At 41.6% G+C, this 14,915-nt stretch overlaps 1 protein-coding gene across 4 annotated transcripts in view; it reads right to left on the reverse strand.

Annotated features, from left to right (window-relative positions):
* The window catches only part of GLMN (glomulin, FKBP associated protein), a 38,864-nt gene that overhangs the window by 17,092 nt on the left and 6,857 nt on the right, over positions 1 to 14,915 (reverse strand). For all 4 annotated transcript variants that reach the window (XM_053591414.1, XM_053591415.1, XM_053591413.1 and 1 more), the window contains 4 exons: positions 14,617 to 14,725; positions 12,700 to 12,940; positions 10,763 to 10,862; positions 520 to 707 (listed from right to left, as the gene is read on the reverse strand). In XM_053591414.1, the coding sequence (XP_053447389.1) occupies positions 520 to 707; positions 10,763 to 10,862; positions 12,700 to 12,940; positions 14,617 to 14,725 (638 nt within the window). The remainder of the gene's footprint in view (positions 1 to 519; positions 708 to 10,762; positions 10,863 to 12,699; positions 12,941 to 14,616; positions 14,726 to 14,915) is intronic.

The following is a 14,915-nucleotide window of genomic DNA, read 5'->3' on the forward strand; positions in this document are numbered from 1 at the left end:
AAAAAAAACTCCCCAAAACAAAACAGCATTAAATTAGAAGGGAATAATAATGGTTATATAAATATTCACTCAGGATCACAGTGAATCCAGTGAGAAGATGATGGTATCCTTGGATATTTAGCCAGTTGCCTTCCTTACAGTCCAGGGTGGTCCCAAAAGCTTCAAAACCAAACCCAGCTTAATACTTACCGAATCTTGTCCCCACCACTCCCCTTTGAAATTGCTTATTTCAATACCCACCTGTTTTCATGACTTGACTACCAGAGGATCTAGCAGATTATAGCCAGTTTCATTTACAACTAATAAAAACAGACTTTGCTTTAATGTATTGGACATTTGATAAATGACAGTTTGATGACACTCTTTTTAGAATATTTGAATAAACCGGGCAGTGCCTGTGGCTCAAAGGAGTAGGGCGCCGGCCCCATATGCTGGAGGTGGCGTGTTCAAACTCGGCCCCAGCCAAAAACTGCAACAAAAAAAAAAGAATATATGAATAAACCAAACACTAACTCCTACCTTAAGACCATTGGAAGCTGGTCGATACTGATGCCCTGTACAAATACTAGATATGCCAGAGAAGCCATAGAGTCTGCTAATTGCTTGTCTTCTTCTTCCTCAAATTCAAGGTAATCCCAAGTCCTCTTTTTCCTTCCATGATTAAAAATCATTTTGGAGAAAGGATGTCCAATTGCTGATAAAAAGCACTGTGAAATAAGTAAAAAAGAAAGCTATTACAGATAGAACTGAAGGTGCCTCCCACGCCATGTTCATACCCCACATTCACATCAAAGGGGGTATATTCATTCCCCTGGAGTATGGGTAAAACCTGTGAGACCTGCTTGAACCACTAGAATATGGCAGGAAGTCACCCCTATGATTAGATTGTTATATGACAAAGGTGAAGGGATTTTTGCAGATGTAATTAAGGTCCCAAATTAGTTAATTTTGAGTTATTCTAAAGGAGACTATCTAGGGTGGGCCTAACTTAATAAGGTAGAAGATTTTTAAAGGGGGTCCAGGCCTTCCCTGAGAGTCAGAAACTCTCCCTGGCTGGCTTTCAAGAACTAAGCTGCCGTGTTATGAAAGGGCCTATGCACAGGACCATGTGTCAAGGGACAACAGGCAGCCTCTAGGACAGTGGTTCTCAAACTTCCCAATGCTGCGGCCCTTTAATACAGTTCCTGTCGGTCATGACCCACAGGTTGAGAACTGCTGCTCTAGAAGCTGAGAGTGGGCCCTGCTGACAGCCAGCAAAAAAATGGGACTTCAGTCAGTCCTATAGCTTCAAGGAGATGAATTCTGCCAACAACCTGAGGAAACGTGAAAGTGGATCTTTCCCCAATTAAGTTTCTAATAAGACTGCAGGCCCAAACATAAATAAATGAATAAAAGGCTGGGTGTGATGACTCATGCCTGTAATCCCAGGAATTTGGAAAGCCAAGGCAGGAGGATCACTTGAGCCCAGGAATTTGAGGCCAATCTGGGCAACACAGCAAGACTCCATCTCTACCAGAAAAAAAAAAAGGCATCATGATGTATACCTGTAGCGGCAGCTACTTGGAAGGCTAAGGCAGGATTGTTTGAGCCCAGGAGTTCAAGGCTACAGTAAGTTATGATCATGCCTCTGCACCCCAGCCTGAGCCTTGTCTCTTAGAAAAATAACAAGAAAGACAGAAAAGAAAGAAAAGGAAAGAAAGAAAAGGAAAGGAAAGAGAGATAGAATGAAGGAGAAAGAACGAGAAAGAAAGAAAAAAAGACTGCAGGTGTTAACAACTGACTTGTAACCCGACCGAGACCTTGAGCAGAGGACCCAGTTACGCTGTGGCCAAACTCCTGATCCAGAGAAACTGGACCAAAACATAGGTGTATTGTTTTAAACTCAATTTGTGGGAATTTTTTTTTTGCAGTTTTTGGCAGGGGATGGGTTTGAACCTGCCACCTCCGGCATATGGGGCAGGTGCCCCACTCCTTTGAGCCACAGGTGCCACCCAATTTGTGGAAATTTTTTACACAGAAATAGAAACTAATATAGAGCCAAAAGCCAAAATGATATTTTGCATGGGCATTTATACATTAAATGTTTCTAAATCAGTGCAGAATCATAATTAAAAGCACACACACAAATACATTTTTGACTGCTAGATGGAAGGCTCTCAAGTAAATAATTCCACATTAAAAACAATTTTTTTAAGTGCTCCAGACATAGAAACAGAACATGGAATGATGGTTGCCAGGGCATGGGGGGAAGGAAGAATGGAAAAGACTTTCGGGTGGGAAGATGAAGGCGTCCTGGAGACGGATAATGGTGATGCTTGCACAACAACATGAATGTACTTAATGCCGGGGAACTGCTCACTTAAAAATGGTTAAATGGGCAATTTTATGTCACGTATATTTCACCACAATGTTTTTTTAAAAAGTGCTTCAGACGTATTTGAGAGAAATCTAAAAATGTGAGACATACAACTATTATGAAATGAGAGTAAACCAAGTACTCAGATGAAGAACACTCCAGAACAAATGCTCCCCGACCACCACCCGCCTAGCTAAAGCGCAGGCTGATGGGGGCAGCAAGGTCTGAGGAGACAGTGCTGCTATCTCAGGTCACATGGGTCCTCATGTTATAAGAGAAAGCATCCTTGCAGGAGTGAATAGGGCTCTAGTGTTCAATGAAGCTTTATGCTCAGGAAACCCAGGGTCACCCCTAAGCCTCTTACACTATTTCTAATTCTACTGTACTGGAAAGAACCCGGCCTTCAGAATCCATTAGAACTAATTTTGAGTTTTGGCTCTACTACTTACAAGCTGTGTGACCCTGAATGAGTTACTGAACTTCTCCAGGCCTCAGTTTCCTTATCTAGAAAATGCATAATACCTTTGTGAAATAGTCAGTGAGCAGCTCCACACAATTGTACAGGAAAGTTAAAGTCATAAAAAAGGACCACAGAAGTTAAAAGGAAAGGAATAAGAAAAACAGCTAATGCAGAATGAATCTTGACTTTCCATATATTCACTCCTTTATTTAATAAACACTTCAGTGCCAGGCATGGGGCCTAACACTGTGGGGAATCATAAAGCCAAATAAGACTTTTCCAGCCCTCAGGGAATTAAAATCTGCTGAGCCCAGATGGTTCTATTAGTCATTTCAGAACACAAAAAAGAACCTTGGAAAATAATTTCAATCACAAGAGACTGCTATTCAACTACCAGATGGTAAATACATACTACTGTACTGATTTTCAAAGCACACATAGATAAACCTCAAGACACAAGGTTTACTGCACTCAGATTCCAAAAGTCCTCTCAATCATACAGTTCCAAGTCTTCATTTAGCCAGTGCCCGTGTCTTTTTTTCAGAGTAAAGCAGCCTTTTAAAACATCTTTTGTAACCAGATTCGACAGTGCTGCTCTGTATGCCTGGGGTCCAGTCTGTGCCCAGACCAGGGCCTTCACTATCCATATACCTTCTAGCAGTCGTCCCTAATTAGACCCAGGCTGTACCTACTATACAATTTCTCAAAATTGAGGGCAGCCTCTATCTTTTCAGTTCTGTGCTCAGTGGTTAGGGCACTGGCCACATACACTGGGGCTGGTGGGTTTGAACGCGGCCCAGGCCTACTAAACGACAGTGACAACTACTATAACAACAACAACAAAAAAAAAAATAGCTGGGTGTTGTGGCAGGCACCTGTAGTCCCGGCTACTTGGGAGGCTGAGGCAAGAGAATCGCTTATGCCCAAGAGTTTGAGGTTACTGTGAGCTGTGACGCCATGGCACTCTACTGAGGGCAACACAGTAAGACTCTGTCTCAAAAACCCCCCCCCCAAAAAACCAAAATTACTTGTACCAAAGAGGGATGGCTGAGGCCTCCAATCCCAACCACACCACTCCTATAGTACTCTCCCCGTAGAGCAGAGGGCATCTCTTCACTTCAGCTCCTATGTGGTCTCACCTTCGTCCTGGCTGCTTCGCGCTCCCTCCCTGACGGTTCCTTCTACTTGTAATGCTCCCTGTACTGAGATCAACTCCTTAACACCCTCAGCCTCTTCACAGGATGCCGAGGCCTCAGGCTTTAATTAAGCTGCTGATTTCTGGCGGGAGCTGCTTATTCTCTCTTGCCTTTCACACCACAGGCCAGGAAGGCAGCAGTGGGGAGAGGCGTAGTGTTATCTTGGCTCTTTTCGTGCTCTTCAGCAAAGGCAGTTTCCTTTGAGGCAGATGCCACACTGTCCTTTTCTCTGTTGCATGCTGACCTTCCGGTCATTTCCCCACATTCACTGAAGACGGTGGTACCTGCTCACAATCTTTGTCTCTGCCCAACTCCTGCTATGAGCCTGGGAGAGTCATGTTCATGCAGGTAACTCCCATGGCAGGAGGGCCTCATGGCTCTTCAATTGTTCTGACCTTTACTTCTAATCCATTTCAGCACCTAATCCTATGCTGGATCTGTCAACAGTTGGTGCTATTCCATGTTAGATGCTTTAAACTCCAATATCCCATTTTCCAACTAAAACCTCTCATCCTTTCTCCTACCAACCTGGTTTTTCTGTCTCTGCATTCTCCAATCCTGGGATCCCCTCATTTTAACCTACCTAGTCATCCCCACCTAACTTCCCTTCCTTCCCTATCCAACCTGGGTCACATGTTCTTTTCTTTTTTTCTTTGTTTTTTTCAAGGGATTTTTCTATTTTATTAGATTTAAAAAAACACAACAAAACCAGGAGGAACTGGAGGAAAAATTAAAGAAGGAAATAAGGAAAAGGCTTGGGTAAAGTGCAGAGATGACGAGGTAAGAAACAGGGAGAGAAGGGGGAATATCACACGTTATTGATCATTTGAAATACCTATACCCCATATTACCCTTAGTCGCCTCTACCCAGCCAAATGCCAGCCTTGGCAAAATAACTGCAGTCCACCTTCTAACCCCAGGCAGCTGGGGAAAATCACTCAAAAATACACTGTTATCACCACAGTTGTCTCCTCCCACAGCTGAGTGCTCAGCCCTACTGATGAATGCTTTCGTGGTCTTCCTTTCCTTTCATTATTACAAAAAAAAAAAAAATTAAGAGATAGGGTTTCACTCTGTTTCTCAGGCAGGAGTGCAATGGCATGATCATACGCTAGCAACCTTGGACTCCTGTCTCAAGTGATCCTCCTGCCTCAGCCTCCTGAAGAGCTGGGACTACAGGTGTGCACCACAATGCCTGGCTTATTTTTTAAAAACATTTTTGTTGAGATAAGGTCTCACCATGTGGCCCAGGCTGAGCTTGAACTCCTGGGCTCAAGTGATTCCCTCCACCTCCCAAAGTGCTGGCTTATCCATCACACCTGACTGCTACCTCTTCATTCTTTTTTTTTTTGTGTGGAGACAGAGTCTCACTTTATGGCCCTCGGTAGAGCACCGTGGCATCACACAGCTCACAGCAACCTCCAACTCCTGGGCTTAAGCGATTCTCTTGCCTCAGACTCCCGAGTAGCTGGGACTACAGGCGCTCGCCACAACACCCGGCTATTTTTTGGTTGCAGTTCAGCTGGGGCCGGGTTTGAACCCACCACCCTTGGTATACGGGGCCGGCGTCTTACCGACTGAGCCACAGGCGCCGCCCTACCTCTTCATTCTTAAAAGAGAGCTTTCTTCTCCTGGATATCTGAGGCCAGTAGGTTTGATTGCCCTCAATTATAATATCCCACTCCGGCTACAAATTTCTCAACATGCATTCTTATCTCAATACCCACTCCTACCTCTTCCTCTCCCGAAGTCCCCTTACATCTTGACCCTATGTCCAGCTATGTGCTCTTAAGCCACATTATTTCAGCTATCCCATAAATACTCGTCTTTTCTCCTTTGCCATGAGCCTGTGAATATGCTCAAGCCTCCCATCTCCTCCACTACCTTCTCACCCTTAGCCCGTGTCCTCTAGCTATTACCTCTCTCCTTCCTTACTCCTCCACACTCTTGTAAAGAATAGCTTATGCTAGTCATTTCCTTTTTCTAATGTTTCATTCATTCTTTTATCCACTCCACTCTGATTTTTATCTTTTTAGATCAAGAGTCTCACTGTATTACTCAGGGTGAAATGCAGTGGCACAACCACAGCTCACTGTAACCTTGTACTCCTGAGCTTAGATAATCCTGCTTCAGCTTCCTGAGTAGCTAGGACTACAGGCATGGGCACCACACCCCACTTGGATTTTTGTCTCTAACACTACATGCAAACTGTTCTTACTAAGATTATCAATGCCAACTTACTTCCTAAATCCAATGGCTGCTGTTCAACTCTTAGCTCACAGGCTCTTCAGCAGTACTGACTGCTTCTTTCTTTCTGAAACTCTACTTTGCCAGTTTCTATGATATTTCCATCATGTCTTTGACTCTTTCCCTTGATCTCTGAGGTGGGCTCATCTTAAAGACCAATACTCCCTGGGGTTCGGTTCAGAGCCTTTTTAAAGCTCTTTTCACACTGCTCTATCTTTTTAGGTGATCTCATCCATTCTTACTCAAACATTTCTCCTTAGAAACCTGCACTCTGTGGTTATTAGACACATATTAAGAAACTATAATTAATATTCTAAAGTGTTGGGGCGGTGCCTGTGGCTCAAGGAGTAGGGCGCCAGTCCCATATGCCAGAGGTGTGGGACTCAAAACCCAGCCCCGGCCAAAAACTGCAAAAAAAAAAAAAAGACCAATATTCTAAAGTGTCATAATAGCATTGTGTTTTTTAAGTCCTTATCATTAGAAAGCATACTTAAAGACCTATGGATGAAATATGTCTGTGATCTGCTGTAACACCCTAGAGAAGAAAAGGAGGGCAGGTGAAAGAGGACAGGTAAAATGTCAGTAACTTGTGCAGGTGGGCGATGGGGACACGGCAAAAATATTTCTGAATATTTTTAAAGTTCCATACTACATTTCTTAAAGCACAAGACTCCACGCTCCTAGCTCTGTTGCTACATCTCAATTACTGGCACCTTTCTCTGCCCAGTTACCCAAGCAAACAAGCAAACAAACAAATAAACACTTCAAAAATCTCATCTCTGTTTTATTCTAAATCAAATCAATGACCAAAGTTTCTTTATCACTATATCCATACTCAGAATCTTATTATTTTTACTTTCTTTTTTATTTTTTTTGTAGAGACAGAGTCTCACTGTACCGCCCTCAGGTAGAGTGCCGTGGCGTCACACGGCTCACAGCAACCTCTAACTCTTGGGCTTAAGCGATTCTCTTGCCTCAGCCTCCCGAGCAGCTGGGACTACAGGCGCCCGCCACAACGCCCAGCTAAGAATCTTGTTATTTTTTACTTAACTCTAAGGGACACTTAACCAGTTTCCCTATTCTGAATCTGATTCAGTTAAACCCATCTTCCTTTAAAGTGAGGAATCCAATATAGCTAGATTACAGGTTTAACATCTGCAATACTGTGAAATGTATATTTGCTTTGTCCCCATTTCTTGGCATACACTCCCCAAATCTTTGGAATTTCCAAAATGATATGTCATTCTGTATGCTATCGAGTGGACTGCTGGAGAGGTCTCCTGCTGGCAAGGGAAGCCAACCCTGTCATTAGAGGGGCAGAAACTTTCAGTCCCACCCCTCAGTCATGGGGTAGGGGAGAGGTGCTCAACGTGAAGTTTATCACCAATGGTTAATGACATTATCGATCATGCCTACATAATGAAGTAAAAATAAAAATAAAAACCTATAGAACTCCAAAAAAGGCTGGGTACAATGGACCACACGTATAATCCCAGCACTTTGGGAGGCCGAGGTGGGAGGATCACTTGAGGACAGGCATTTAAGACCAGCCTGGGCAACATACCAAGACCTTGTCTCTACAACAAAATTGTAATATTAGCTGGGTGTTGTGGTAAGCACCTATAGTCCTAGCTACTCAGAAGGCTGAGAATTGCTTGAGCCCAGGTGTTCGAGGCTGAAGTGAGCTATGATCATGCCACTACGTTCTAGCCAGGTAGCATGGATGACAGAACAAGACACTGCCTCTTTAAAAAAAAACAACCCAAACCCCAAAAGGACTGGGTTCAGGGAGCTTCTAGTTAGCTAAACATGTGGAGGTTCCTGGAGGGTGGCGGGCCCAGGAGAGGGATGGAAGCCACACTCCTTCCTAGCCCCACACATCTCTCTTCACCTCCATCCTTTGAAATATCCTTTCTAATAAATCACTAAATGTGTTTCTGAGTTCTGTGAGCCTCTCTAGCAAATTAATCAAACCCAAGGAGGGGGTCATGGGAATCCTAGTTCACAGTTTGTCAGTCAGAACACGGTTAAAACAACCTGGGGCTTGTGACTGGCACCGGGAAGTGGGGGGCAGTCTGGGACTGAGCCCTCCACCTGTGGGATCTGATGCTATCTCCAGGTGGACAGTGTTGGAATTAGAGGACAGCTAGCTGTCATCCACCGAGGAATGGACTGCCTGCTTGATGTGCAGGAAAACCCCCCACATCTGGTGCCCGAAACTTGTTGAGAAAGGACAGCAGGAGAAACTGAGTTTGACTTTTCTTCCACCATCAGAAATCCTTTCATGGTTTCCAACATTCATAGCTATCTTCTCAAAATAGAATACACACACCACAAAGACAGTGTTTACACTACATCCAGGATATCGTACCATCTTCTAGCCCTGGCACGCGCAGAAGACCTCCATGTACTCCTGGGAAAATCCTCCTATCCTTCCTCTTCATCTCCCACAGCCTCTTCACCATCTTGATCATCAGCTTTAACTTCGTTAAACTATGAATCCCTATTGTCACCCGACACCAAGTCCCCTCTCATCCTCAGAATCTGGTTCTCATAAAGTTTTGGACCGTCTCTTCTGACCCCTTTTCCCACCTCCTCAAATTTCAGAAACCCTTCAGTTAAGAGTGTCAATAAATTGCATTCTTCTCTAAATGGTCTCTTACCTCTTTGTTGTAAATGAAATATGGTCCTCTGAAAACAAACGTTTTCTCTGTAACCCTCTCAAAGGGATGCTATTTTCCCCAGCCCTACCCCTTGTGCAGGGCTGAGCCTGGAAGCTTGAGCGCTCTCCCCTCTTCTCTAACACACCTCAGTTTGAAGTTCTTTTTTTGTGACATTATCACCTCTACCCCTTTTATTGTGATCATTAAACTCCAAGGTCATTCCTTTACTTGGCTTTCCAACATGACATTTCTGTTTGGCTTAAATGTATAAAGATCTTAAAATATCCTGAAATCTCAGGTACTTCATTTTCTCTAGTCCCATGATCTTGGCCTCTACCCTCTTCTTTAGAATATTGCCCTGGTCATCCCAAGACATTGTTATTAGTAACTATAACCTTTCCATAATACTAATGTCAAGCATCCTGTTCTCTCATCTCCTATTTGTTTTTTTAAGCTTACTCCTCCTAGTGATCTAACTCTTAACAATGTGTCATCCGCAACAGGATATATAGCCCAGTGATCTCATCGTCTTTTCACTGTCTCTCACATTTAGTATGTCTTAATTCCCCCACTTAAACAGCTTAAATTCCATGGTTTTCATTAAAGTTACTCCCTTTCCCATATGCTCAATCCTTTGCCCCAGTACTAATTTATTCAGTTCTCAAAACCCCAACCTATTTGCAGTTTTCTTCTCTATGGGGTGGGGGTGGGGGGCCGGGTTTGAACCTACCACCTCCGGTATATGGGGCCGACGCCCTACTCCTTGAGCCACAGGCACCCCCCCCAAACCCCCAACCTATTTGAACCTAACTTTCCTCCTATGCCGCACCTACACTCTTGCAGCTGAACATGGGTAAAAAAAACTACTCAGTCACATTGTTCTCTTTACAAATTCATGAGCATCAATTTCAAGTCCATTTTTTAATATTTCAGAATATTTCCCTAATACAGAATCCCAGCACACTTTGAAATACTCTTTATGCCTAAAGCTAAATGTTTTAAAAATGAAATTTACTTAATTAATGGAGGTGTTCTGAAATTATCGTGGGACTTCAAAATAAAGATTTCCTGGACAAAGGGATTCTACTTCTAGGAATTTCGAAACTATTTTCTTTAATTAAAGAAAAATGCAAAGATTTAGTTATAAGGATACTGATCACAAACTTAACAGTTAAAAAGAAAGCTGGAGCTTTTTTATAGTAACAAAAAATTGGAAACAGGGCGGCGCCTGTGGCTCAAGGAGTAGGGCGCCAGTCCCCTATGCTGGAGATGGCGGGTTCAAACCCAGCCCCGGCCAAAAAAAATTGGAAACAATCTAAATGTTGAACTACACGACACAGGTTAAATATGTGATGCTACATCCATACCATGGACTGCACTAAACCAAGGGGAAAATATTCATAATGTACTGCTAAAGAGAAATACAGTAGACTACAAAAGAGTATATACAAAATCTTTGGAAAATTTACATATGTATACATTTTCTTATTTACAAGTATAAACAGAAAAAATGCCTGAAAGATGTTAACAGTATTTGTCTTTGGATAATGTCTTATTCCTATCTTTTCTGCTTACGTGTTCAAAAACATATATGTACCGCTTTATTAATAAATGTATCAATTTACACACCAATGTGCTATACTTGAGAACACAGCAGGATAGCATTTTATTTTATTTTATTATTATTTTTTTTTTTTGCAGTTTTTGGCCAGGGCTGGGTTTGAACCTGCCACCTCCGGCATATGGGGCCAGCGCTCTACTCCTTTGAGCCACAGGCGCCCCCCAGGATAGCATTTTAGATTACAGTAGATTTATAGAAGATTAAATTAGCTGTACTTACTATTATTTCAGATGCAAAACATCTGAAAGGATCATTTCCAGCTTCAGATTGTTCAAGGAATTGTGCTTTCAGCAAAGGGCATTTCAAGCTTTTGAAACAGCTAAGACATAAGAAGTAATTAATTATGAAATCAATGCTTCCGAAGAATAAAATGCTAGTTCTTCATATCTAAGTTAATTTTGTTTGAAAACTAACATAAGCACTGCTATGGTTTGAATGTCTTTCCCCTCCAAAACCCATGATGAAATTTAACTGCCACTTGACAGTATGAAGAAGTTGAAACTTTGAGAAGTGATTATGCCAGAAAAGCTCTGCCTTTGTGGGTAGGATTGATGTCATCATGGAAGGGCAAGTTCGGGCCGGCTTTTCCTCTTTGCGCTTCCACCTTCTGCAGCAAGGAGGCCCTTGCCAGATGCCGGCATCTTCATCATGTACTTCCCAGCCTCCAGGGCTATGAGCCAATGCATTTCTGTTCATTGTAAATTGCTCATCTCAGTCAGGTATTCAGTTGTAGCAGCACAAGCAGGACTAAGACAAGGCCAATAAATCCCACGATGTTAACATCCTTCTTACTGGTAATGGGAGAACATGAGAACACCTTGCTAGACTCAACATAGTAAGACGCACTTTTACGCCTGGATTGTGTTCCATTGTGTTCTGAGTGTTTGTCTGAGGACTAGTGCTAGTCAGTGATGTAGTTTTCATTAGTTCCAGAAAATCCAGGACAAGGGCCAGGCACAGTGGCTCATGCCTGTTATCCCAGCACTTGGGAGGCTGAGGCGGGTGGATTGCTTGACCTCATGGGTTCAAGACCAGCCTAAGCCAGTGTGAGACTGTCTTTTCTTCATATAACTATATTTACTTAGAAATTCAAACTTTATTCTGTAATCAAGTCTTTCCCGTTTCTTTAGTTAAAATATCTTTTATGAAACAGCATGTTTTATATATGGAAAACAATTTTAAATATCCTAACCTGATAAAATAAAAAGCTAACGACAGCTTTAGTCTTGAAAATTAAAAATTATTGGTCTATGTAATTCAATAATCTAGTCTAGCATTATCCCATAAATCCTATATACATGTATAATTTAAGATCTTTTAGCAATCATGTGAAAAAAGTAGTAAAAAATAGGAAAAATTAATCTTAATAATTTATCTTCATTAAAAAAGATATCTGAAATATTACTCCTTTTGTCATGTTATCTGTATGAAACTTATTGAGGTATTTTACTATTTTTATTTTTAAATAACAAGTTTGTTATTAAATTCAAAATTCAGGGTTTCTTATTTTTTTTTTTGAGACAGAGGCTCACTTTGTCACCCTTGGTAGAGTACTATGGTGTCATAGCTCACAGCAACTCAAATTCTTAGGCTCACGTTGCCTCAGCCTTCCAAAGTTCAGGGGGTATTTTATACTTACAGCACATGACAATTTAGATGAGCCATATGTCAAGTGCTTGACAGCCATATTGAATAGTGAAGTTTTATCTATAGCACCCCTGGAGTGAATGCTATTGGGTGGGTACTCTGCTACTGCTTTTGTGGTCAAATTGGATGGATGTTCAACTGTCTGGTGGTCCTGCTGCTTCTTTCAAAGAGAGAGCAAAACATAATTTCCCCATAGAAAAAGTAGACTCCTTCAGCTACGTGTCTATTTCCCCCCACCTTGATTACTTACTTACTATGATGAAGAAGGGCAATATACAGCAGAATATAAAGCAAATTAAATGAATGGATTTAGGGTTCATAATTTTTTAAAATATCAGGACCTCACTAAATGCCTATGGTCTATCAGCTGAACCCCATATTTTTCTAAAATTCTAGCTAGGAAACTAGATTTATATTTACATGGCAAATAAAACACAGCAAAGCAGCATAAAACAACTGAATTACAATTACTCAGGTCCCCTGTGAGAAGTTCTTAAAAATACACTTACAATTTCAGTAATTCATCCTTTAACTTTTCATTCTCTGGTGAGTTTTCTTTGTCGTGGACGACTTCTTCCACAAAAGGCTTTGTGAACTCTATTAAGGCCGTGCAACACTGACAAAGCCCATAGTCATCTGTTTGTGCATGTTCCTTTAAATATGGAACAGGAAGAAGAGACAGCTGCCTCCAGAGGGTAGACAGTGCTAGTCCAACCGAATATGCCTTGTTGTTATGAAGTTTCTGAATCACTAAAACAGAGATCAAGTTGTTACTTGAGGTAGGCTCATCATCTACACTAAACATGGGACAAAAAGTTCGGTAAATGTAGAATTATAAGATGCTCCCCCCATCTTAACAACTCTGGAATCAGGATGACATATCACGAAATCAGGATGACGTGGCATAGCTTGATTGGTAGTGTGTTTTCCTTCTTAGCTGCGTACAAAATAATAGAGCATCTTACAATCACGGCATCTTATAGTAGAAGCCATGAAATTTTGTTTAGATATGTTTACATCAGACTATGTAGTTAAGACAGAAACACATTCTTGCCATACCTTTTTTTGGCTGTTATAAGTACAAAATACTAGTGTCCTATAAATTATAAAGCACTGAGTAAATGGAAGGCAGTATTATTATTACCAGTGTTTTCTTCCTGAATATTAACAGGTGGTACAAAGCTGGTGGGTATTCATACTTAAATTTTGCTGGGCATGGAGGTTCACACCTGTAATCCTAGCACTTTGGGAGACTATGGCAGGAGGACTGCCTGAGGCTAGGAGTTGGAGACCAGCCAGAAAAATCAAGCAAAATCCGGTTTGTTTTATTTTATTTGAGACAGAGTTTCACTCTGTTGCCCCAGGCTAGACTGCCCTATGGTCAGTCTGGCTCACAGCAACCACAAACTCCTGGGTTCCAGCGATCCTCCTGCTTCAGCCTCCAGTGTAGCTGGGACTACACAGGCACCCATCACATCGCTCAGCTAACTGATTTCTATTTTTACTAGAGACAGGGTCTGGCTCATGCTGACGTTGGTCTTGAACTTCTGAGCTCAAGGGATCCTCCAGCATCAGCCTCCCAGCCACCACATGTGGCCACAAAAACCAGTCTTTATAAAAAATTTTTCAAAATTAGCCACACCTGGTGGTGCAAACCGGTAATCCCAGCCTTTTAGGAGGCCCAGGGAGGAGTATCACTTGAGCCCAGGAGTTTGGCATTGCAGGGAACTAAGATGATGCCATTATACTCTAGCCTGGGCAACAGAGTGAGACCCTGTCTCAAAAACAAAACAAGATGAAAATTTATTCTAATTTCTGATTCTGGGTCCCTCTATCAGACTCTCCTAAAATGAAAAACAGCCTCTTCCCTTGGATAGACACTGTCTGCCTTGGCTGCCAAGACACAATACTATCATACTTGGCCATGGAGCCTTTTGATTGGAGTCATTTGATACCTCATAGTTTCATTCTTCAGTAATACCTTTGCTAAGCCTAACCCAACCTCCCAATGTAGAGGCTGAGCAATGCCTTGCCTGACACTCTTCCTAACAAAGATACCGGACTACAGCAATGATATCAGACTGAGTACTATAGACACCACAGAGGCAAGCCTTTAAATATGTTTAGAGGGAAAATTCTAGATATAAGCCAAAGATAGAAAGGCTGGCAAAAAGCTATAGGTTACAATGTAACAGGTGAAAAATAGTACGACATTCAACAGAATATTTATTGGGCACCCACTCTGTGCCAGGTATTATCATCTTTTTGTGAACAGGAAGATTCAAATTGGCATTGCTATTGGTTTAAACAGAATACTCAATAATTAGTCGTAAACATTACTTTCGTGTAGTATTGTCATTTGAGGGTAAACATTAAGGCACATACCAATAAAACCAGAAATACTTTGATATAAGAATGTTCATTACCTGTTTGTAATGGCTGAAGTAAAAGAAGGATAATTTGGGATATCTGTTTTCCAGAGGGTTCTTCAATCAGTTCAAGCAAACCCAACAATAATTCCTTTGGATTACATAACTATAAAAATATTCACAATTGAACCTGTTTAATATAAGTTGTATTTAAAGCCAGATGATTACTGTTTTTAAGAAGGCATATGCTGAAAAAATATAATTTCTTTTTGCTTAACAGCAAAACGTATCATACGATTGTTAACAAAAATACACTAATAAAAGAATCTATGAGTCTCATCACTGTATAACTAAAA

The sequence above is a fragment of the Nycticebus coucang genome, chromosome 5 (assembly GCF_027406575.1).
Source record: "Nycticebus coucang isolate mNycCou1 chromosome 5, mNycCou1.pri, whole genome shotgun sequence".
Lineage (NCBI taxonomy): Eukaryota > Metazoa > Chordata > Mammalia > Primates > Lorisidae > Nycticebus > Nycticebus coucang.